This window comes from Sporothrix schenckii (genome assembly GCF_000961545.1).
Source record: "Sporothrix schenckii 1099-18 chromosome Unknown Cont44, whole genome shotgun sequence".
Classification (NCBI taxonomy): domain Eukaryota; kingdom Fungi; phylum Ascomycota; class Sordariomycetes; order Ophiostomatales; family Ophiostomataceae; genus Sporothrix; species Sporothrix schenckii.
In genome coordinates, this window is record NW_015971145.1 from 5,084,997 (window position 1) to 5,106,865 (window position 21,869).

Sequence of the window (21,869 nt, forward strand, 5' to 3'; positions counted from 1 at the left end):
TGAGCAAACGATACAGTGTCCACAAGCAAGCGAAGACGTATTCATTAGTACGAAGTAGGAACCGGAAAACGCCCCTTCAAATTTCGTAAAATTGGCTGCCACGGTCTGTCTCGTGGCTGTCGACCGTTGCCTTTAGATGCGGCAAAACGGCATGGCGGAGAGCAGCAGAGAAGGGAGAGGAGCTGAAGCCAGGGTGGCCAGCAGCGATGCTTATCGAGGATCGGGCGGAGCAAAACCGAATTGTGAGCGCGGCGCACAAAACCGACACGGTCAAGCCGACGGTGGCCCACGATAATGAGGCTTTCTTACACGGCGCGAATAAGTGTGTCACGGCTACTTTGTATTGTCGCAGTTTCAAGGGTGCCTTCTGAGGCCGGGCAAAATAAGGTTTACGCGGGTGGGGAAGGCGCAGACCACGACGACGGCGAGATGGAGGGAAGCCAGAGAAAAGACGGGGAAAGCACGAGTGCCAATCCGGGTCGCTCTTTCCTGTGCGTCAAGGCAAAAATGGCCACGGAGCACGTCGACAGGACAAAACAGCTACCAAAAAGTCCAGGAAAGAAGCTTTGCCAGGGCACATTTTGGCCAAGCTTGGATTATTGAGATCGGCCCCAGCGACCTGGGATGGGGCTGCCGAACGGGATGCTAAAAAACCGACGCCAGCTGGCGGGACGATCAGGGGTGTCTCTTTCGCCAAGCAAGTAAGAAACAGCAAGGAGTGCCACACGTGTAGTCGAAACGCGTGAAAATTGATGGGATGACGGGGAAGGAGCAGGCGGCCAGAAACTTTACGTCAAAAGGGCAACAACGCACGGGGTGTTAGAATCTCAATGGACGGCAGCCACGATGGACTGTCTTTCTTTCCCCTTTCCGCCTGCTCTCTCTGTCTCATGTCTTTTCTTGACGAGTTAACCCACAGCCGACGGTGTACGTACCAACACATCGTCAACACATCGTCAGCAACGCCGCGTTCCTTCGTTACAGAGACTCACCCGCTCTTAATTCGTACACCGCTTGCGTTCTAGAACCACGCTAGCGAATTCACGAACAAGAGGGCCGGGAGCAAAACAGGAGGCTTGCCCTCTCACTCGACACGGAGCAAACAGAGCCGAGCGACGCATTGACAGGGGTAGGGGGCACAACTCTCACTGCCACCTTACATAGGACGACGACGATTCGAAGTGCAACGGTTGCTGAACAAGCGTCTACAAAAATACGCAAGACGATACGCAGTAGCAGCCCAGACCTGTGGGTGGCCAATATATTGTTCTTACGAACAAGAGACACTGCACGAACAAGCCTCTTCTCACGAGAAAAAAGGACACCGCCAACAGCCAGGGGTGAGCGTTGAGACGCCACGTCGCAGCCCAAAGTAAGGGATAGGATGCGAAGGTTATTATTACAGTCTCCTGTCGTGCCCGGTTTACTCGGGTGGAGTCCACAAAGCATCCCGTTTGTCGCGGTGCGCACCATTGTCGTCGCCCTGCTCAACGTAAAACTTTCTTTTTTCACTGCCAGCCGATAAGCACTGGCGGGCCGGTGTCTAACCTCTGTGTTGTCCGAGAAGCTGCACCATCCTCGCAAACGGATCGTCTGAAACGAAACGTCTCTGTTTCCCGATCACGAGCCGTGTGCTGAATGCTGTCTCTGGCCTTGGGTGGTACACAGGTCGCCTTTCCCCCAGCCGGCATGATCCAGCAGCTCCAAATGATGCCGTCGTTTCGCCTCACACAACGAGCAACCGGTTGTTTTGCAGTTGCCGCTATGTACGACAACAGCTGTCTTTAACTAAAAATATATCCATTTCGGTTGCTTGTTTGTCGTCTCTTTAGTTGGTGCTACACGTGCGGTCAAGTGGACTTGAGACAGTTTGTAACATATGCAGGAAGAAGGAAAGAAAGGAGCTGATACTAAGCTAACTTTTACGTTTTTCTTTTCTTTCTATTTACCTTCTCGCGAATCGGACCATTCTGGTTTTAGGGCGTTCTGTTCCAACGACCGCGTGCCTGGTTTCCGTTGCCTCCCTTATCACCCTGTGCTTGGTCCCGATTCATTATCCCAAATGTGCAAAAGTCGGCAAGGACAAGTTCACTCTGGAGAGAACGATAAAGCCATTGTCGACAAACGCACGGCAAGCGATATTTCGCAAGTCTGTTGACCCAAGTTCCGCTTTGCGCATCCTTTGCTGTGCGGAAAGAGACGTCGCGAGACGCGACGCCACACAGCGTGCGATGCACAGATTGCCACGGAAAGTCCCAAAAGACTACCGGAGGCGACGTTGTACCGTCTTCTCTCAACTTTTCTGTTTCACGGTGCACAGCGTGAACATCTACCCTCCGCTGGGCGACATTGCCGTCGAGATGTTAAAGACAAGACGAAGATGACGCAGGACTTGCCTGTGCCGCAGGCCAGACAAGGCACCTGTGTTTTTGCAGTTCGCAGTGACAAGGTGCTATGGCAGTCTCTCGTCTTTGTGCATGAGCAGTCTGTTCCGTGAAAAGGAACAGAACACATATTCGGGCGACGTATCACCAAGTCCTGTGGGGTCCATCTCCCCAAGTTACGAAGTAGATGCTGCTGGCAACATTGTATCCCGGCGCACGCAAACCTCGCAGGCAAACACGCTTGAAGATGGGTAGAGGGTAGATCTGCATGCTCCCTTCCCTTATTTACTCCCCTTATCTTCAACGCCAACGCTCCGGTCCACATATTCCGCTCGGAGCGAGTAAGTCCTCTGCCAAACAGAAGGGACCGAAAAAGCGTCTGTCTCGGAAAGCGCAAGAGAAAAAACGCAGGGGAGAACCTGAAAATTGACAGGTCATGTTTAACCAGGAGGATAGCCGCATGCCCCAATAAGTCTCACGCTTTCGCGCGGATAGATGAGGCACTGGAAGAAAAGGAAGGGTGGAAAGTTGATCATACGGAGACCACGGTGCCGTTCTGTCTCTGGACACTGCGGATAGCCGCTGATACGACATGCTCCGACGTCTTGTGCAGGTCGTCCCTGTGAGAGTCCATGCCGGAGCTCGAGAACAGCAATCTTTCGGACATGTTGAAGAGGGAAGGCATCTTAGCAGGTCGGCTAGCCAGAAAGATGAAGCATCTGCTAATAATCGACGGCCGTCTGCCATCATCAACGCTATGCAGAAAGCGCACATTCGCTTGAACGGGGGGTCGCGCGGTTTTGGAACTGCCGTTGTTGGTTGGACGAGATGGCAAGCCTGTTCTCTTATTTTTTGGCTTCCTTTCATCGGCGTCGAATGTTTTGAAACCAAACGTCGATACACTGGTACTACATACACACTGTTCACATTGCAATTACAGAGGGGGTGCGACACGCCTCATCTGACGTTTCCGCTACCTCCTGGGACTTGTGCACTCTTGTGAGATGTTTGATATATAATGTCGACGAAAGGGGCTAATGTTTCTACAGACGGCGGGAAGGCTGAAACATTGACAGGCCGGCCGAAAAAAAAGATGGCAAAACGGGAAGTTAAAGTGAGGGACGGACTGGGCGGATGGAGAGGTATTGGCTCGGATGATGTGAGAAACGAAGCAACCCAGCCGGAATGACAGTCCCATTGACTTGAGCAATGGAGGGTGTAAAGACGCGAGCATTCAACCAGGTAACATGTCAACGGTTTTCCCCTTCGTTTCATTTTCCTATCATCACGACTGGGATTTACTTGTCTTGTTGTCCTACTGAGTCCTGCGTACGAAATACAGCGCAGTTTCGCCGACTTATTCCACGGACGTTTATCCCTTTAGTCATTACCCGGATCAGAAACAGACTGGGAGAATGTCTGCTTTCCCGGTTTGGGGTCACAGAAGGGATGGAAACAAAGACGGGATATAAGATTGCTGGCATAATGGGCGGCTGGCGGTCAATCAATTTTATCATTGTAAGAATATTAGACATCCGCCAATCCACTCAATGACACGAGGAATTGGACTTCTCAATGACCCAACGGGCACACCAACACAACGGCTGTGTTGAAAGGGTTTTGGCAGAGTAAAAAGGGTAGTGAGTGGACCAGTCATATGCATCCCTTGCTTTCCTGAGAGTCGAGAGTCGAGATGTGAAAAGAGCGCATCGTCAGGCACCATCAGTTTTCCTCCGCGACGCTGACGTTTTGTTATCCCCTTTCGTACTTTCCACATATCGTCTGCATCCCTGCATCTGCCACCTGTCGCATGCAGTGCTAACTTTGGTGACAGTCATGGTGGCAGTTGGCAAGTGGCAGGCATCGCGCCTTCCTCTCACGCACGGGCCATTCGTCTCTTTCCTGTTCAAACGTGCTCTGTCGTTCGCTCCTGCCTGTCCAAAATATCCTAGTCCCCGTACCTGCCTGTCAGTCCCATCCATCAGATGGACCCCGAGGGTCCACAGCCCACGATTTCGCGTGAGGGTAGGCGGCTGTTCATTGGTTGACAGGTGTCCAGAGCGTTGAAATCAGTGGTGTTCGCACACTACCCCTGGCGCCGGCCAGCGAGGACGGTCTGATGGAGAGGCTTGGGAGGATCTCTTTTTGGCAAGGCAGCCAATCGCAGTGGGGCTATCACCCGTTCTGGTTAAGAGCGACTTGGGTGTAATTTCCTTTTGCAGTGTTTTTTCTTACCGCTGGTGGGTTACTCCTTCCGTCATTCGCATGCCCAGTGCTGCATTTCCCCTGGCTAGTGGTGGTTGTAGGCCCTACTTCTCACTCGTGCCTGCCATTTTTGCTAGGCGCTTGGCTGGACCACCCGCACCTTCTTGTCTGTGACTCTGTGCACTGCCCTGGTGGTGTTTACCTCATTTGTCCCCTTTCGCCCTTTCCGCCTCCTCGCCATGCGTTCCTATTATCTCGTAATTTCGTTTCCCTCTCTTTTCCCTCCCTCTCTCGCCTTTCCTATTTTCCTCCTCGACATCCACCACCGAGAGTTTTCACTCCTTTCAAACTCTCTCACGTTCTTTCCTCCCCTCGCGTCGCTTGGATTTGCTTACCCAGCAAACGAAGCATCACACTCATTTTTTGTTTGTTGTTTGTGTGGTTATTTGCGTTTGGTTTCAACTCTCCCGCTCTCTTTTCGAAGTTGAATACCGTCCTGTCCTTTTTACTTAATTTGCACCACACATCACACTCATTCCATTGCTCATCGACTGGGTAAAGACGACATCGCCGACTGTTTACTTCCGATTTCCGCCTGTTTTCACCCGTTTGCAATCATTCTCGACCCTTCCCGACGAGGCCGACCGTTCCGAATCGACCTCGTTTGCTGCTCTGTACGTCTTGTCGGACTCGAAGCACTATTTTGGCTGGTACAGGAGATATTGTGGATGTTGACTGGCTGTCGCGAAGTCGGCCTGTCCGGCCGGCCGGGTCGTATCAACAAGACCTGCTTCGTGGCGGCCATCGTGGCCGGGGGAGGCCCTATGATGCGCGGCTGAAAGGTGGCCGCCTTTTTGGCCGGCCGAGAATCTTAGGACAGCGTCACACCGCAAGACGTGGACAAGACTGAACTTGTTTAGGGAATTTTTGCTGACCATCTGTTCATACAGTTGTCAACCACGTTTCTATATTATTTCTACGACTCGCCCTACGACACCTTTGTTCGTCACCCTTTTGCTTTTGCTACCACCACAATGTCTTCGTTCAAGCATTTCTTCTCTCACGGCCAGTTGGCTGCCCGGTCCGATGAGGGCTCGGGCAACGAGCACACGATCACTGCTATGATCATCCTCCTCGCAATTGTCTTCTCCGGTCTGCTCCTGACCTCCACTCTTGTCATGCTCCGTCGCGTCAAGAGACGCCAGCAGATGCTTGCTATGGGTCTGCCGCAGTATAATGACAAGACCGGTGCCGGCAACAACAACCCGCACGGCCTCACCATTCAAACGACCAACGCCAACGGCCGCCAGTCCGTGCTCGTCTTCGGCCGCGATGGCCAGCCCATGCTCGCCAACCCCCAGTCGCCGCCGTACTCGCCCGACAATGTCCCGGAGATTCGCATCACTTTCCCGGACGAGCACGATGAGACCGGCCGTCGCAAGAGTGGCCGTGTTGTTGTTGTCCGCGTCGGCGAGCACAACACTGTCGGCATGGAGCCCCTTTCCGAGCAGGAAGAACAACTTCCGGCGTACGAGAAGGACAGCAAAAGCCGGTTCTACTCTATCGATATGGACCAGATTGGCGGCCTGAAGGAGAAGCAGTACCGGGATTACAACTAAGGGGAGCATCTCGAAATAACCCGAACTTTTGAGTGGCTTTCCTGGTCGTTTCCTCTGTTTCTTGGCGCCTCTTAATTTTTCATTTCTTACACTCGTTTCTCGTCCGACATTTTATACCATAATCATTATTTTGGCCCTTTTTTCGTTTCATACTCTTATTTCGCACCACACTTTTATTCCTGGGTACCTTTGTTATCTATTTACGGCGCAGAAGTGTTTGGGGAGACGACAACGACGTGGTTAACACCGCACTCCGACTACCAGGAAGGGATTTTCGCAGCTGACAGACAAAGAAAAGAACAGACAGCACAACACAAAGACAAGCGTGGAAGCAGTGGATCAATGTTTGCGGACGAGCACAGACACGAAGACCGACATTTTGCTTGTTTCCGAGACTATTTTTTACCACATTGGCCGGGATGTTGTGAGCAGGACAGTGACGCTCTGTCCTCTTCCTGCATGCTCGGCTACTCTTGTGTTTTCATGTACATATTGTATTATTATTATTCCATTTACTGCATTAGCTGCAATCTACCGTGTATACCACCTCTATGGCCTTTCTATTTTCTTCCCTTTCTCTGGCTGTGGAAGAGTATTTTGCAAGGAAATCATGACTATCGTGATATGCTTGGGCATTGCAGTCAGCACGAATCGATCGCCATTGGTGATGAGCGAATCAAATGTGAGGTCACTCACCGCTGGCATGCCAGCCGTCTATTTTTGATTGTTGATGAATGCAGCGGGCCGTTTGGCTGTTATCCGTTATTTGTTTGGGCTGCCGTGGAATTATTTTGTATTGCAAAGTGTATACTCCTATACTTGCAATAATAGTTCGTGCCGTCGCTGGTTGTGTTTGTCCGCTCGAGTCATGAATTTAGAACACCATAGGACAGTGCTTCTTTGGTGGGGCCGCCACTCCCGAGCATTTGGCGTCTTCGCCGTTTGCTACTATGAACTCGCTGGCGGCGCGCAGTTAGGGAAAATGACCGAATTGGAGAGGAAGCTGCGAGAGCCGGTCTTGCCTGGCGATCCACCAAATGCTTAAAATTACTACCGAGTCAAGGAAGAAAGAGGGACCGTCAAGATCGTGTTCAATTTGGCTTTCCAGAACTACAACGTGTTAAACCCGTTTTTAGTAGCTGCGACCGACGCGAAACGACGCCAGCAGAGAAAGAGCCAACGTCAAGTCTTTCTGCGCCCTGCTTAGCCCGTGTCAATTTTTGTACTACAGACCTCATCTCGCTCCATCCCTCTCTCAATCTCTCCTTTTCTCCTCCCACAACGCTCTCTTTCTTTTGGTGATCGACAGCAGAGTGTCCATGTGCCCCGTTTCCTTTGTGTTTCTTCTTCTTGTTCATCGTACCTTTTGATCTCTTTAGTTTTCCATTGTCGTATACCCTTCATCGACCCTCCCTGGCAGCACGCTTCTTTGGAATCCTTTGAAACATGGCCATGAGCCATATGCTGAAGCTCTCCTTTGCCGCGCGAGGCACTTTTTGAACTATTTCTTCTTTGCCTCTCTAACTCTTTTGACGAATTCATCGCGTCTTCCCTGCTGGACGTACTCTCTTCGTCGATTCCTTCCATCGTTTGCACGCCCACGATGGCGCCCCCAAGCTCGCGAAAAAAAGCGACGGTGACCTCCGAGACGCCGACGACAAACACCGAATACCAGACCATTGCTAAGCAATTTGCTGCTGCCAACCGGATCAAGCAGATTGAGGATGCTGCGCGGGCTGGTCGCGCAGACGCGCATACGGAGCACAATCGGGCTACCGCCCTCGAGCGGCGGCGAGCCCTGCGTGAGGCTGCTCGCAAGTCAGCCTATGAGCGTCGTTGGCTGTGGACCGTGGGTTTCTGGCTCTGGCTGGTGGTTGTGCACGCTGTGGGCATCTTCTACTTCACGTCCGGCTTCCTGCTCACCCGGCTGGTCCTGGACGAGCAGTCAAGCTGTGCAGTGAGCCCGCTGGGCGATGCTAGCAGCAGCCACATTTCCGACCGGGCCAAGGGCTGCTGGCACCCCAAGACCTTTGACCGTGCCGTCATTGTGCTCATCGACGCGCTCCGCTATGATTTCACAGTACCCGTCGGCAGCGGTAGCATCAACGATACACAGGCCGAACTCTTCCACAACTCGTTCCCCTTCCTCTACGAGACTGCCGTCTCCGACCCGACCCATGCGTTCCTGCGACCGTTCATTGCCGACCCGCCGACTACGACGCTCCAGCGCCTCAAGGGCCTCACGACTGGCACCCTTCCCACGTTCATGGACATGGGCAGCAACTTTGCCGGCACCGCAGTCGAGGAGGATAACCTGCTGGCGCAGATGCGCACCCTTGGCAAGACGATCGTACACCTGGGCGACGACACCTGGACCGCACTTTTCCCGGGCTACTTTGCGCCCAACGTCAGCCGTGCCTACGACAGTTTCAATGTTTGGGACTTGCACACGGTCGACAACGGTGTGCTCGACCACATTTTCCCGCTCATGGAGTCGCAGGTCCAAAAAGAGCACCCCTGGGACGTGCTCATCGGTCATTGCTTGGGCGTCGACCATGCCGGCCACCGCTACGGCCCCAGCCATCCGGCGATGCGCGAGAAGCTGCAGCAGATGGACGATTTCATTCGGCGCCTAGTAGCCACGATCGACGACGACACACTACTCGTTGTGATGGGTGACCACGGCATGGACAGCAAGGGCGACCACGGCGGCGAGAGCGACGACGAAATCGAGGCCGCGCTGTGGATGTACGCACGCCGCCCGCTGTTTGGCCGCACCGACCCGGTCTTTGTCACACCGCCTGCCACGGCCAAGGAACGCCCTGTCAATCAGATCGATCTCGTGCCCACCCTGGCCCTGCTCCTGGGCCTTCCCATCCCCTACAACAACCTAGGCTGGCCGATTGAGGAGGCCTTTGTGGGCCCCAACGGCGACGACTGGGCCAATCTGGCCACTGTGGGTGAGCTCACAGCTGCCGGCATCGATCGTTACCAGGCATCGTATGCCGAGGCACAGGGTTTCGAAAACGCCGACGCTCCGGTGCGACCGCCACTGATCAAGTCCTCTTCCAAAAAGCAGACCATGACCGAAGCCTATGCGGCCCTTGCCGTGTACCAGGCTGAGACGCTGCGCACCTGCAAGGAGCTGTGGGCCAACTTTGATGTCGGTAGCATGATTCTGGGCATCGCCATCATGGCCTCTGGCGTCGTATCGCTGCTTTTGTATGCCTCGCGCCGCGGCGATACCGACGACGACGATGAGGGCATTGTGCTCATCGAGGACGCGGAACTTGACCACGCCGAGATGCTGCTCGAGCTCCAGGGTGAGCTGGTCGACGGCGAGGACCTGACCAGCAAGAACAAGGACGACGACGCAGACTTGCTACAGCAGCAAAACCAGCATGCATGGCTTGTGGTGGGCGGTCTGGCCGGTGGCGTTCCCATTTTGGCTGCCGGCATCGCCTGGGCATCTGTGGTGAGGAACGGCTCCGAGCCGTGGTACGCATTCGCTGGCTACGCAGCCCTCGCAAGCACGCTTGTTGTATCTGCGCAGCTGCTCGGCCGTGTTGGCCGGCGTCGCCTGTGGCGCCTGCTGCCGAGCAGCGTCTGGGGCTGGATGGCGTGTGTGTTCACGGTTGCCCAGTCGGCCGGCTTTGCGTCCAACTCCTTTACTATCTGGGAGGACAACATCCTGCTCTTCTTCCTGGCCACGTTTGGCTTCGTGGCCGCACTGGCCTCACTCCGCCTCGTTAAGCCTGGCGACCGTGCCCTCGGCATCTACCACGCCGTGATGTTCGTTCTGCTGGGTCGCCTGGCATCCCTGTCAAAGCTCTGTCGTGAGGAGCAGATGCCATACTGCACCTCTACCTACTACGCGTCTGCCAACTCGTCGACCTCGGCCGTTTGGCAGCTAGCCGTCCCCTTTGCAGTCTTCCTCATCATGCCCACGATCGTGCGCTCCTTTTTCGAGCCGACGCGCTCCTATGAGGGTCTGGCCCCGACGTGGATCAGCTATGTCTTCCGCGGCGGTCTCTTCATGGCAGCTGTGTACTGGACGCTCGACGCCGCCGACAGCGGCAACTGGTGGGCCGACGCATTCCCTGCGGGCACCGTCAAGACCGCTTCTGTTTATGTTGCGCAGACGGTGCTGGGGCTCGCCCTTGTTGCAGGCACTGTGGGTTTTGTCTGGGCGGGCCCCTGCGTGTCTTTCTCGGCGCGCGCGGCGCCGGGGTCGAACCGTGCACAGGTGGCCGTCCTGGGCTACGCGAACGCGCACGGCGCGCGATATCTGCTGCTGGTGGCCAACTTGCTCGTTGCTGGAGTGCAGCTGTCGAAGCCCATGGGTGGCGGTGCGCTCGCCCTGATGCTGTGGCAAGTGCTTTCGCTGCTCGAGCTGCTCGACTTGCTCAAGTCGGGCGGTCCCCAAGACCCCGACGGCGACGAGTCGGCCGCCAGCGGTGACCGAGGCACCAATGTGAGCACGGGCAACCGTAGCCTGCTCGCATCCATTGAGGAAGAGGAAGAGGCGGGCCCCACGGCAACCATCAACGGCGTGTCAGTTGCCACGGCCACGAATGCTGCCTCGGCCAACGCTGCGGCAGCCGCCTCCACCGCAACCCCCTCGTCGGTCACGGTAATCGGCCCGGTGATTCTCGCCATGCTCGCCAACTTCCACTACTTTACGACAGGCCACCAGGCCACCCTCTCCAGCATCCAGTGGGACAGCGCCTTCATCCCGCTCTTTACGGTGCGCTACCCCTGGAGCCCTCTTGTCATTGCAGCAAACACGTTTCCGGGCCACTTTATTGCCGTCGCCGCCGTGCCGCTCCTCGTTCTGTGGAAGACAGGCCCCCGGCGGCGGGGTGGCTTGCTGTCGCCGACGAGCCGCGCGCTGGCCGGCTTTGCCGCGTACTTTGCCGTCGAGGCCCTGGCCACGATGGCGTGGGCCGGCCACCTGCGGCGGCACCTGATGCTGTACCGGGTGTTCAACCCACGCTTCATGATGGCGGCGGCAGCGCTGCTCGTCGTGGACATTGCCGCTATTGTGCTGGCGCTCGTGGGGCTGCGGTCCAACACGCTCGCGGTCAGTGAGGTGTTTGGCTGGGTGGATGACTATTAGAAGACGCGCATTGCCTCGACAATACCATGGGGTATAGTACGAGATTAGGAGATGTGTCCAGGGAGGTTGGGAAGCGAAGCATACGAGTTTCGTCCATACAGACGGCGCACTAATACGACGTTGAGAAGCGACTACGTAGCGCAGCTTTCGTCTCATCACTTTTGTATAAATATATAATGTGTACAATGTCCATTTTGCAACATTTTCATAGACTAGAGCCATCTGCTACAAAAGAATTTTAATTTTAATTTTTTAAAAAAATTCATACTCTATGAACTGTGAAGAGCAGAAACATTGGCACTGCGACGATGTTGCCTCTGGCACAGACTCTACATTGCAGCATACATGCGCTGTGGCACGATTTCCATTGGCCACAAAGCAGCTGCCGGCACTGGCCGACGAAAGCCTTCAGGCTAGGCCGGAACAGGAAATAGCAACCCGCCCTGGCTATGACCCACCTTCTTTCCTTGGATGTTTGACTGCGCACTTCCACTAACTCGGTCCTGCTTAAGACTCAGAAGGTGGTGACTGCCGAAACGCCATCGCCTCTTTCCCAATTTGCCCCCTTTCACGAACCACCAGACACGCGAAGAAAAAACAATAAACTTCCACGACCATGCACGCCTGCTAGTTGCCCGACCTCCTCCTCTTCCTCTCCGACTCACCATCCAATCCAATCGACACTATGCCCGCAGTCAGGCTGCTCGCGCTGGCGCCCGCGCCGGGCCAGCAGCTGCAGCTCCTACGTAGCGCCGGCAGTGCCAGCAGCAGCAGCACAACGAGGACAACGACAGCTGGACAAAGCAGCAGCTATTCTAAAGATTGGAACGGCCTTGCGTCTCCCAGAGTGCCGTCGTCATCCAGGGCCATGTCGACGAACGCCGCTGCCGCCGCCCCGCAATATCATCCGTCGACGCAGCCGAGCTGGTCCCGAGGCGCGTCACCCACGGCCGTGTCACCGTTCCTCGCGCGGGCACAGCGGCCATCCTCCGCCGCCGAAGCCAAGGCGAATACGCAGCGCCCTCGGATACCACAACGCCACCAGGCTCCAGCCGCCTGCAGAGCCTTTGGATCGGCGACAATGCCGAATCAGGTCGCCTTCCCGCGACACGGCAAGGCGGTTGCCCCACAGCAAACTCCCACGAACGAAAAAGAGGCAGCCGCCACAACGACATCGCCAATGACCGAGGACGCCACAGCAGAACCAACGACAGGAGGAGAACCAAAGCCTGCGCCAGCATCAGCGCCTACAAACGAGCAGCGACCGGCCAAAACGAATGGCAAGCGGACCAGAACAGCATCCAGCGGAGCCAAGGCAAAGCCGGCCGCAGCAGCAGTAGCAGCAGTAGCACCAGCAGATTCAGCAGAGCCAGCCGATCAAGCTCCTCCAGCGGACCAGACGATTCCGACTGCATCGATAGAACCTGCGGCATCGACAAGCGCGTCTGCGTCGCAAGAGGCGTCTTCAGTGGCCGTGGACGCGCAGGACACTCTGGGCCGCACAGACGGACCGACCACAACAGCTAAACCCACTGACCCCGCTGGTGTAGTAGCTGAGGCGGCAGCAACAGCAACCACCGCAGCAGAAACGGCCACTATCGCCGCCGCCATTCTAGACGGCACATCACCAGTAATCGAGCTTGGTCCGCCCAAGGTCACCATCGGCGCGATCCTCGAGCCGGGTCAGAAACAACAAGAGCAGGCTGATCAGCAGCAGCAGCAACAGCAGCAACAAAAATCAGGAGACCAAGGATCGTCGTCGCCACGCCAGCCACTGTCACAGAGCAAGCTGCTGCCACCGCACCTGACCACGCCGCCGTATGTGCATCACTTTGACAGCTACTCGCTGGTGAAGCAGCTCGAGGCCGGTGGTTACCGGCAGGGACAGGCCATCACGGCCATGAAGGCGGTGCGGACGCTGCTGGCGCAGAACCTAGATGTGGCGCAGACCGGTCTTGTCAGCAAGAGTGACGTCGAGAACGAGGCGTACCTGTTCAAGGCAGCGTGTGCCGAGCTCAGCATTGAAGTGCGGAACAACCGCCGGCGCGCCGACGAGCTTGTGCGTCAGCAGCGCACACTGCTGCAGCACGAGGTGGACATTGCGTCCCAGTCCGTCAACCAGGAGCTGGTGACGCTGGCCGACGTGGTCAAGGAGCTGTTCAACGACCGCAAGATGGCTGTCCGGGAGGAGCAAAAGACGCTCGAGAGCGCGATCCAGCAGCTGAGCTACAAGATCACGATTATGCTCAACAGCGAGATGCGGTCGGAGATTGAGGGTCTGCGGTGGGTGTTGATCCGGCGGTCCGTGCTGGGCATCATCTTCATGGCCATCCTGACGCTGGGCACGCTGCGGTACGCGAGCTACGTCAGCCACGAGAAGAAGAACGCGGCAGAGCGTGCGCTGCGCGAGGCACACGAGGCGGAGATGCAGCGGTTTGCCGACACAAAGATCGATAGCAGCGCGCCACCGGATGCCGCAGAGATTTTGGCAGCAAACTGATGGAGCAAGCAGAGACAGAGAGACAGAGAGCATTTGCGAGGTTGTTGTAGATTACGGGTTCAACACGGAATGGCGGCAGGATAATGGATTTGGAAAAGGCGAATATGGCCATTGGATCTATTGGCAAGGACGCGGCGAAGAACGCGGAAAAAGAACACAAAACAAAACGAAAGGACGTTTGGAGATACCCAAAACATAGACAAGCCACACTGCCCGTGGCACATAAGCAATTACACATCATAAGATACGAAAAATCACAAAATACCAACGATACGTTGAAAGTACTCGGTGGATGAGAATCGGGCACACTGAACTGTAAACTATGTATGCTCTATACGTATCAATTTCATTGACTATTTCGTGAAGATGTGCGTGCCATGAGGCGAGGGCAAAAGATGGACTGGGTATATTGGGTATGAATGAGGGTCCAACGGCAACAGAAGAACAAAAGGCATTCGCTAATGATGGTAAACTAAAGATGACAAAAAAGCCAAACAGGCGTAAAACATGACGGAGACGATAGGTCGACGACAAAAGGGTCTAGATGCCGTTCTCCTCCCAGGTGCGATAGATGGCATCCCGCACAGCCATATGGCCGTTGGAGCGCTGCACGGTTAGTCAAAAGCTGCGACAAGAGAAAACGAAATGCCGACAACGTAGCAAAGGGAAACTCACTGGATGAAACGTCTTGCCGTAGTACGTCGGCACGTACCACATGGAGTTCTCGGGGGACACCAGGCGGCCGTCGCCATACACAGAGGCATCCGCGTCGCCAGCGTCAAACGATCCAACAACCGGCAGCAGGGCCGGGTTGGCTGCTTGTGCCTGCACCATGTCACACAGTGCGCGTTCGCCCCAATCGCCGCGGGCGTCGGCTGGTCCACGGCAACGCAGCGGGTCGACCAGGTACGAGTCGGGGTCAACGGTTGGTGCAGAGAGGGGGAGGGCTTCCTTTGTGCCCTTTTTGCCCTTTTTGCCCTTTTTGCCATTTTTACCATTTTTGCCGCCCTTACCCTTGTCGGGCCCATCGTCCGGGACATCGACGCCGTTGTCGGTGCCTCCCACGAGGAAGAACCAGGTCGCATCGCGCTTGTAGTCCGGCTCGACCACGCCGGGCTCGCAGAAGCGGTGGCCCTCAAAGGCGTCGTCGTAGTCGACAAACAGCACATGGGGCGTGTTGCCGTAGCGGGCGTTGACGCTGTCGACAATCGCTTTGAGTTTGCGATTCGCGCCGGCCACCAGGCCGTTCATGCGGCGGCGCAGGCCCTTGGTGAGGTAGGTGGTGTCGGTGGCGTTGTCGGGCACGCCAGTCGCGTTGCCGTAGTGCCACCAGATGCTCATGGACGCGCGGTCGCACAGATCGGTCTCGGCGTTGAAGAAGCGCGCGTAGCCAGTGACAATGATGCGGAACTGCGGGTGCTTCTCCCACCGGACGCGCGCCAGCAGCTGCAGCAGGATCACGGTCAGGCGCGCAGAAAACGAGGCCGGGTCGGTCGAGCGGTCGTCCTCGGCGAGCAGCAGCTCTGAGGCGCGCAGAGCAGCCTCGCAGGTGCCCGAGTAGTACCCATAAAAGCGGAACACACAGGCGTTGATGACGTCAAAAAAGCCCAGATCGTTGCCGCCGATGGAGAGGGTGATGTAGTCGAGCGCAACCACGGCTGGATCGGTGAGGAGCGTGTTGATCTGGCCAGGATTCGACGCGGTGGACGACGGCGAGCCGAGAACGTCGGCGGTCGTCGCGCCTGTGCACGACAGCCACTGAAACGCCGTTATGTTGGCATCACCGCCGTTGTCGCCCTTTCCTCCTTTGTTGCCGTTGCTGCCGGCAGACGCGTCCGCGTCGAAGCCCAGGTCGACGTGCAGCAGGGCCGGATACGCGCCAAACCCCAGACGGCAGCTCGCCTCCTTGCCGCCGTCGAGGTGTGTGCCGATGCCCGCGCTGTATGAGTCGCCGAGCGAGGCAAAACCTTTGCTGGTCCACCGAAGGCCGGTATCGCGATGTTCCGGTGCGTGGCTACCCAGCGCCTTCTGCCGCGCGTCGCTGCCGCCGAACCACGACGCCACTCTCGGTATCCGCCAAGCGTTTGTGATAGTCGCCGGTAGTACGGCCGCCCGTGCAGGCTCCGTGCCGCTGAGCACAACCAGCCACGACGAGGCGGAGATCAGAGACGGGAGATGCATCTTGACGATAAGGAAATAAGATAAGGTCAAGGAGTCAAGGACGTTCGTGGAGGTGTCGTCGAAATGATGTCGCCATCCACGGATGAATTGTTTAGGGTGCCATGAGAGTGTCGGGGGAGTGTGGTCGTAGGAAACACAGGCATAGTCGGAGTCACAAAGACTGGCTAAGAGATGTTCCCAACAAATGACAAGTCGATGCAGCCATTCACAGGCGGCAAGGTGGCAGGCGCGCAGGGCAGGCTGACAGGCAGTCGCGACGCAGCCACAGTGATGCGGGGTTGGCCCGTGGACCCTGACAAACAGAGGAAGGCGCGTAGCCAATGGCAAGCGCTGATGTCGGCAGGTGCTGGCCGCATTTGCTCTCCTTTGCGCCTTCTGCGCCACCCTCCTTCCTCACGCAACGCCAGCCTCGTGACACAAAGGAGAAAGGATAGGGAAAGGACGACGTGAGAAAAAGCCATACAAATTAGGAAAGAGCAAGTTGTTTCTGGCATGGTCGGAGGCTTTTGCCGTATGCGCCATACGACATAACACAGTATAGCCAACAAAGCAACTCGCTCAGCACTGGCGACAAGTCAGCTTGCTGACAGCTGAAGCATAAATCATGATATGCACGACATAGTTTTCGAGAGATGTCTATAATCAACACTGAGTCCGTGGTTCGGTTAGAAGAGAGAAGAGACGTCCTGAGTCGTGAGTTGGACTGACACGACAAAGACGATGCAGATGCGGCTCCGGAGTTTGCTCGGAGATGTCCCGCAAGGCCCACACCCGTCTGGGCTGCTGGACCTGCTCTTTCTTGGGCGCCTCGGCGTTGGACTCTGTCTCCTCGGGGTTCACAACAAAACGGCGACAAGAGTCTTGCAGCCCATCTACCAATAATTTTGATTGTAAAACTACATTTGTTCCTTGGATGGTTTGTCAGTGCCAAGAAACGACCAATGTTCAAGCTCAAAACTGCAGCAACTCAATCCAGCATGGCCCTCGGTGGTCGTAGTTCGACGCTCCGAGGCACATTGCGTATATGATTATTCTCGCAGCTGCGGCCGACATAGCCGCCTCGGAGTGTGTAGTTTTGCAAGACTGACAAGTGGAAGTAAGCCAACAATGTGGACACGAGAACGAAAACGGCAACAAATAACAAAATAGTCTTGGCCACAGTTTCTTGTCGTGGCGGCCCTTTTCTCGTTCCTTTTTCTTCCTTGGGTCCTCTTTTTTATCGTTTTTTTCTTCTTTTTTTTGCACTATTTTTTTTCTGCTTCACGATCTTCCGTCCCACCTTCGGTCTTCCGTAGTTGTGGATGCTTTGTGATCGGATGGCAGCCAAACGACGAAAACCAGTCACACGGCTCAAAGATTTCTAGCGCTTCCTTGCAGCCTTCTAGCGCGCCACCCATTTGAATTTGTTTGCCCCGTGGTCCTCGGTTCATGTCGGACGTGCTGTCGACGTCCGAGCTCCGGTACCTTTTTTCCTCTGGTCTTTTTTTGCATGACATTTTTGTTGTTTTTTCTCTCTTTTCATCTTGCCTCCAGTGGAGCCCTGCTTAAAAATTAGAGTTGGGAGATATAAGACGGAGAGCGGGAAGCGGAGCAGAGAACCGTATGGATGACAGGGCCTTAACTCACAGAAGCATAAGAGCGAAGAAGCGAGATCGTGCATAAAACAAGACCAAGCTAGTTGGCAACGAGGCATTAGGATAACTCGGCAGCGTATGTCGTACGGAAACATAACAGAGTTAATCCTAGCAGAAAATGAATGGACCGTTTTAACAGCGCGGCAGAGTCCAAAAAACCCAAGGCGCCATTTCCCTACTCAATCATACCCTAGGTGTTCTCTTCCGCCGCTCCCGGACGGACAGGCCACGAGGACAGGACGCCAACAAAACAAAAACGGATTGCAAGGGCGTGCAAAACGAGCCTCAGGACAAGATATTCCAGAAGAGTGTCGAAACGGTCAAGACACAGTTCCAATTTGGGTTGAAAACGGGCTCTCCACGACACGACATGGAGTTTGCTGTCAAAGCACCACGCGGCCTTACTCCGTGTTTTCAAGGCTAACACCGCGCACGCCCTCGCCTTGATGACAAACAAGTGTATGACAGTCCCATAACGGCATAACGGCAGGTCATCAGCAGGTGTGAGCCACCGTTTTTGTGTTTTGTCGTCTTGTGCCTCGGACGAACGACTCGTGCCCCCGTTCCTCACAAACTCTCCGTGTCCGTCTGACACCTCCCCTCACCACCTTTTCATGTTCCAGAGGAACGGTACCGTCAACAGGTACGAACGTATCCATATTGTCGTGCGGGGGGAGGGGTGGAACGTTTGCTCCGATTCGCAATGTTCAGGGCCTTGAGCAAACGCAAATCTCGCTTGACCGTTTTGTCCTTGTCTTGACAGCTCAAATCCGCCCCATCCGGGCCGCGACTTGCTGTCACGTTGAGCGATGCTTCGCTTTCTCGTGCCTTCCAGATCATCAACACCAGTCCTCGTGCTTGACAAGGGCCAGAGCGCGTGAGTCTTCCGTGCGTATGGAGCAGGGTATCAGACACTCGAATGTCTTCTCGTGACAAGCACGCCATGAAACCAACCATTCCGTAGAAGCCGTATTTCCTTTACTGATTTTACAGTTCTTGACGATGGCCCTGTTGTTATCAGATCGGGGTCTTGAACGTGTGTGCAGATGCGTACGAATACGATATCATGCCCGGTGCTCCGTACGAGGCTTTGACAGGGCTCAGCAGATTCATGCATAATTTGAATGTGCTGCCTCTGTACGAGACGGCCATCAGAACCCAAACACCGTTTTGATAAAGCACGCGGGAGGATTGATTTGACGTTTTCTTTGTGCTGACATAACAAGACGAGTCTGGGGAAACAAACTCACTGTCGTCGAGCTCTACAGATGTTTTGTCATCTGGCTTCTGTGTCCTATGTCGCAATAGCGGGCCATCGGTGGTAAATCCGGCAAACGGTTCGAGACGAGAGATGGGGTAAAATAGCAGGACCCGCACGATACAATGGGCAGGGGCACATGATGTTTACTTGTTAGCTCCACGGCCGCTCGCGTCTTCGGTCTGTCGAGTCACGCCGGGTTGCGCGTTTCCTGGGGAAACTGTAACGATCCCAATGCGTAAAGATAGTCGCTGCCAGACCGAGGGCCGAACGTCGTCCAGCGGACAAACGGCTAGCTGTAATACATCAGATCAAGATGCCATTGTCCAGCCGGTTACCTAGCGTCGTGCAGCCCTCCCACTTCCCCGTTTTATGGGAATTGCGAGAATGCTATCAATTGACTTCACACCAGCCTCGTGGTCCAACTGCCGCTGCCTGCCGTGTTCCAGCTCCGTTTCTGCCATCACGACAGGGCCTTTGCGAACGTACATGATGCGATCGATACGGACGTTCCGAGATAGGCACAAGGCTTTGCAACAGCACAGAAACATAGATTGTAGTTGCAACTGCCCACAACAGCCACCTTTCTCTTTCCTATTTCGTCTACCAGATGTCTTTCCGCTCGTCGGAGTGCTGTTTGCGCCGGAAACGGCAAGCGGTAACGGCCAGCGGTAACAGCCGCTAAGGCCAGGCGCACCTTCCTTGCCCGGTCACGGAGCTCACGACAACTCTTCGACAGAATCTATTTACTGTCGGGTCTTTTCCATTGTTAATGAAAGCCTTTCTTCCGAACAGAATATAAAGAATATCCGTTCGGGCCCCAACTGCGGCACTCCGTTCCAGCTGTTGAGCTGTGACGTCGCATTGCAGGTGGCAGTTGAGCTCCGTTTTGGAAAGTGTTCGAGCCGCGCAACAGTTCCTTTCTCATATAATAATAATACGACTGCCTGTTGCGTAGCAAATACGCAAATGAATTGCTTCTGTAAATAGAACTGGAAAACGAGAAGAGCGAAAATGGCGTCTTTTTGATACAATTCCTCGCTTGTTTCCAGGCTCCCACATTCTGAAAGTGGGCCATGTACGTCTCCGTGTTGTGTGGAGTATTTATTCGTAGCCTAGTCTTTGCTACTATTTTTACACGCAACGTAAGTTCCTACTGTAATTCGTACTCTGAACTCGACGTCGTATGCGCAGGGAACGGCCCCATATTGCTCCCTATTGCTCCTTCCCAACGGATTCGGAAACGTCCTGTGCCCAAATCTGTCTCGACTTATCAAATCTGTCCATCTGTCATAGTTGTAATGCACGTGCCTACACACAAAGCCTCGCTCTGTCGCGTATCTCCTGGACAACTACAGCCGCAAAGGCCAATACGAGGAGGATACCCGACGTTGCCTAGGAGTTTGATGGAGATTGGACGTCTCTTGAAATAGGACACAGGTTCTTGGCAGGGCCAAACCTAATACTATCTATCCACTTTACACTTTTGGCACTCGTCTAGATAGGGCCACGTCAAGAGAGTTGCGAGGCCGACAAGTATCGATGCTGGACGACGGTTGACGTTGGGCCATAAAACGGAATCCGAATTGGGATATGCAAAGTTGAGCAACTTGCGCGTATCCCCTGCAGCGCATCCTCGTTTCATTGTGCAATTACAATTTACAACTACGGAGTACAGAGCGTGCGCTCTTATTTTTTGTTTTGTCACGTCTCCCCGTTTTCCGAGAGGTTTTGTGAGGTCAGACCAGAGCCGCTTAGGAATCGTCACGACCCAAACGTGATGGCTTTCCAATAGCCCGTTTTTGACAGCTGTCGGACCATTGTCCGTTGGTGCTGCGAGGTGATCATAAATCCGGAGTCGTCGTTTATCTCCTTAGTCTGAGTTGGCCATGGAAAAGCAACAGCCAACGTCCGCAGCGCTACGATTGTCTACAAGCCTGTTTGCTGATTAACTGTAGCCCCGTTAGTAGGGAAAATGATACGATGGAGACGTCAGATCCCTGGGGGTTCACACCCCGGATTTCAAATGCATGATACCACTGAGCGTATGAGCCAATGATGGCGTGCTCGGCCACTGGTCTTTGTCTCATTGAAACGCTCCCGCTGATGATGCCACTGCAAAGGGTCTGTCCAAAAACGGTAAACCGTCGTTGTCCGTATTGGGTCCTCATTGGTATCCCCTTTGTTGTGCGTGACGATAGCCAACGATTCTGACGTGTTGGTCGCATTGGTCAGCCTCCTCGGCGTTTGTCTGTCCTAGGTAAGATGGGGCGAGCAACTACAGGGTAGGACAACCGTCGTCTTTCATAAGCAGAATCAGCACCAGTGCCATCGTTCGTCGTTTTCTCACCAGTAGTATCAGCAGAAAAGCGAAAGACAGGACAGCGATGTCAACCACGACCGTTTGACCCCTCTTTGTGATGTTTGGGGATATGTAAGCTTGTAATCACACGACCTGGGTGTCTCTGAGTTTCAAGCCGAACATCCAAAGAAAAACTCGAAGTGTCACGCAACTCTTGGGCGGTTATTAAAAAGCTCGACAAAGGATGGCGTAGTAGAAGAGAGCCATTGTTAAAGGGCCATTGCAATTCCGTAACCGACGACGAGCCGAATGAAGGAAACAGTATCAAAGGGCTTTGAAATCTCAAAGCAATTCGCACAAAGGGCTGTGCCAGGTCCAGAGATGGTTCCTGATTGGACGCGGACGTGTGGTCTGTAATTACGGGCAGCATGGACGGAGTGACGAGCGGATGAGTCAAAAGGTGACAAAATGCGTGACAAAAGCCGACGCCCACCCTCGGCCAAAGAGGCCCCACCGTCCCTGTACCACTGTGCCCCACCGCTATCCACGCGCGCTGTCGCGCCCGTGACTCTTTCCCAAGAATGGACCCCACTTATGTAGGGAGCAAAAGTGCAGAGTGGGTCCCATCCCGGGCCCCTCCTTCTCGGCCTCACGCTGTTACGATGGA

The 21,869-nt window shown here is 54.9% G+C and overlaps 8 protein-coding genes across 8 annotated transcripts; 5 read left to right on the forward strand and 3 right to left on the reverse strand.

The window, feature by feature from the left end:
- Positions 1-206: 206 nt before the first annotated feature.
- SPSK_10921 (uncharacterized protein) lies at positions 207-603 on the forward strand (the record flags this gene model as incomplete). The annotated part of the gene is made up of 2 exons (XM_016737154.1): positions 207-322; positions 360-603. 2 exons carry the CDS (start codon positions 207-209, stop codon positions 601-603), a joined length of 360 nt encoding a protein of 119 aa, XP_016588337.1.
- A 5,020-nt stretch (positions 604-5,623) lies between these two features.
- On the forward strand, positions 5,624-6,208 carry SPSK_09881 (uncharacterized protein; the record flags this gene model as incomplete). Its single annotated transcript, XM_016736448.1, has 1 exon — positions 5,624-6,208. One exon carries the CDS (start codon positions 5,624-5,626, stop codon positions 6,206-6,208), a length of 585 nt encoding a protein of 194 aa, XP_016588338.1.
- A 1,603-nt stretch (positions 6,209-7,811) lies between these two features.
- Positions 7,812-11,327, forward strand: SPSK_08384 (phosphatidylinositol glycan, class O; the record flags this gene model as incomplete). Its single annotated transcript, XM_016734983.1, has 1 exon — positions 7,812-11,327. The coding sequence occupies one exon, from the start codon at positions 7,812-7,814 to the stop codon at positions 11,325-11,327; it is 3,516 nt and encodes a 1,171-aa protein (XP_016588339.1).
- A 685-nt stretch (positions 11,328-12,012) lies between these two features.
- Positions 12,013-13,827, forward strand: SPSK_08920 (uncharacterized protein; the record flags this gene model as incomplete). Its single annotated transcript, XM_016735505.1, has 1 exon — positions 12,013-13,827. One exon carries the CDS (start codon positions 12,013-12,015, stop codon positions 13,825-13,827), a length of 1,815 nt encoding a protein of 604 aa, XP_016588340.1.
- Positions 13,828-14,367: 540 nt separating this feature from the next.
- On the reverse strand, positions 14,368-16,008 carry SPSK_09056 (uncharacterized protein; the record flags this gene model as incomplete). The annotated part of the gene is made up of 2 exons (XM_016735637.1): positions 14,368-14,433; positions 14,503-16,008. 2 exons carry the CDS (start codon positions 16,006-16,008, stop codon positions 14,368-14,370), a joined length of 1,572 nt encoding a protein of 523 aa, XP_016588341.1.
- A 171-nt stretch (positions 16,009-16,179) lies between these two features.
- Positions 16,180-16,458, forward strand: SPSK_10933 (uncharacterized protein; the record flags this gene model as incomplete). Its single annotated transcript, XM_016737164.1, has 1 exon — positions 16,180-16,458. One exon carries the CDS (start codon positions 16,180-16,182, stop codon positions 16,456-16,458), a length of 279 nt encoding a protein of 92 aa, XP_016588342.1.
- Positions 16,459-17,252: 794 nt separating this feature from the next.
- Positions 17,253-17,504, reverse strand: SPSK_10176 (uncharacterized protein; the record flags this gene model as incomplete). The annotated part of the gene is made up of 1 exon (XM_016736726.1): positions 17,253-17,504. The coding sequence occupies one exon, from the start codon at positions 17,502-17,504 to the stop codon at positions 17,253-17,255; it is 252 nt and encodes an 83-aa protein (XP_016588343.1).
- Positions 17,505-18,278: 774 nt separating this feature from the next.
- SPSK_10095 (uncharacterized protein) lies at positions 18,279-18,599 on the reverse strand (the record flags this gene model as incomplete). The annotated part of the gene is made up of 1 exon (XM_016736651.1): positions 18,279-18,599. The coding sequence occupies one exon, from the start codon at positions 18,597-18,599 to the stop codon at positions 18,279-18,281; it is 321 nt and encodes a 106-aa protein (XP_016588344.1).
- Positions 18,600-21,869: the final 3,270 nt, after the last annotated feature.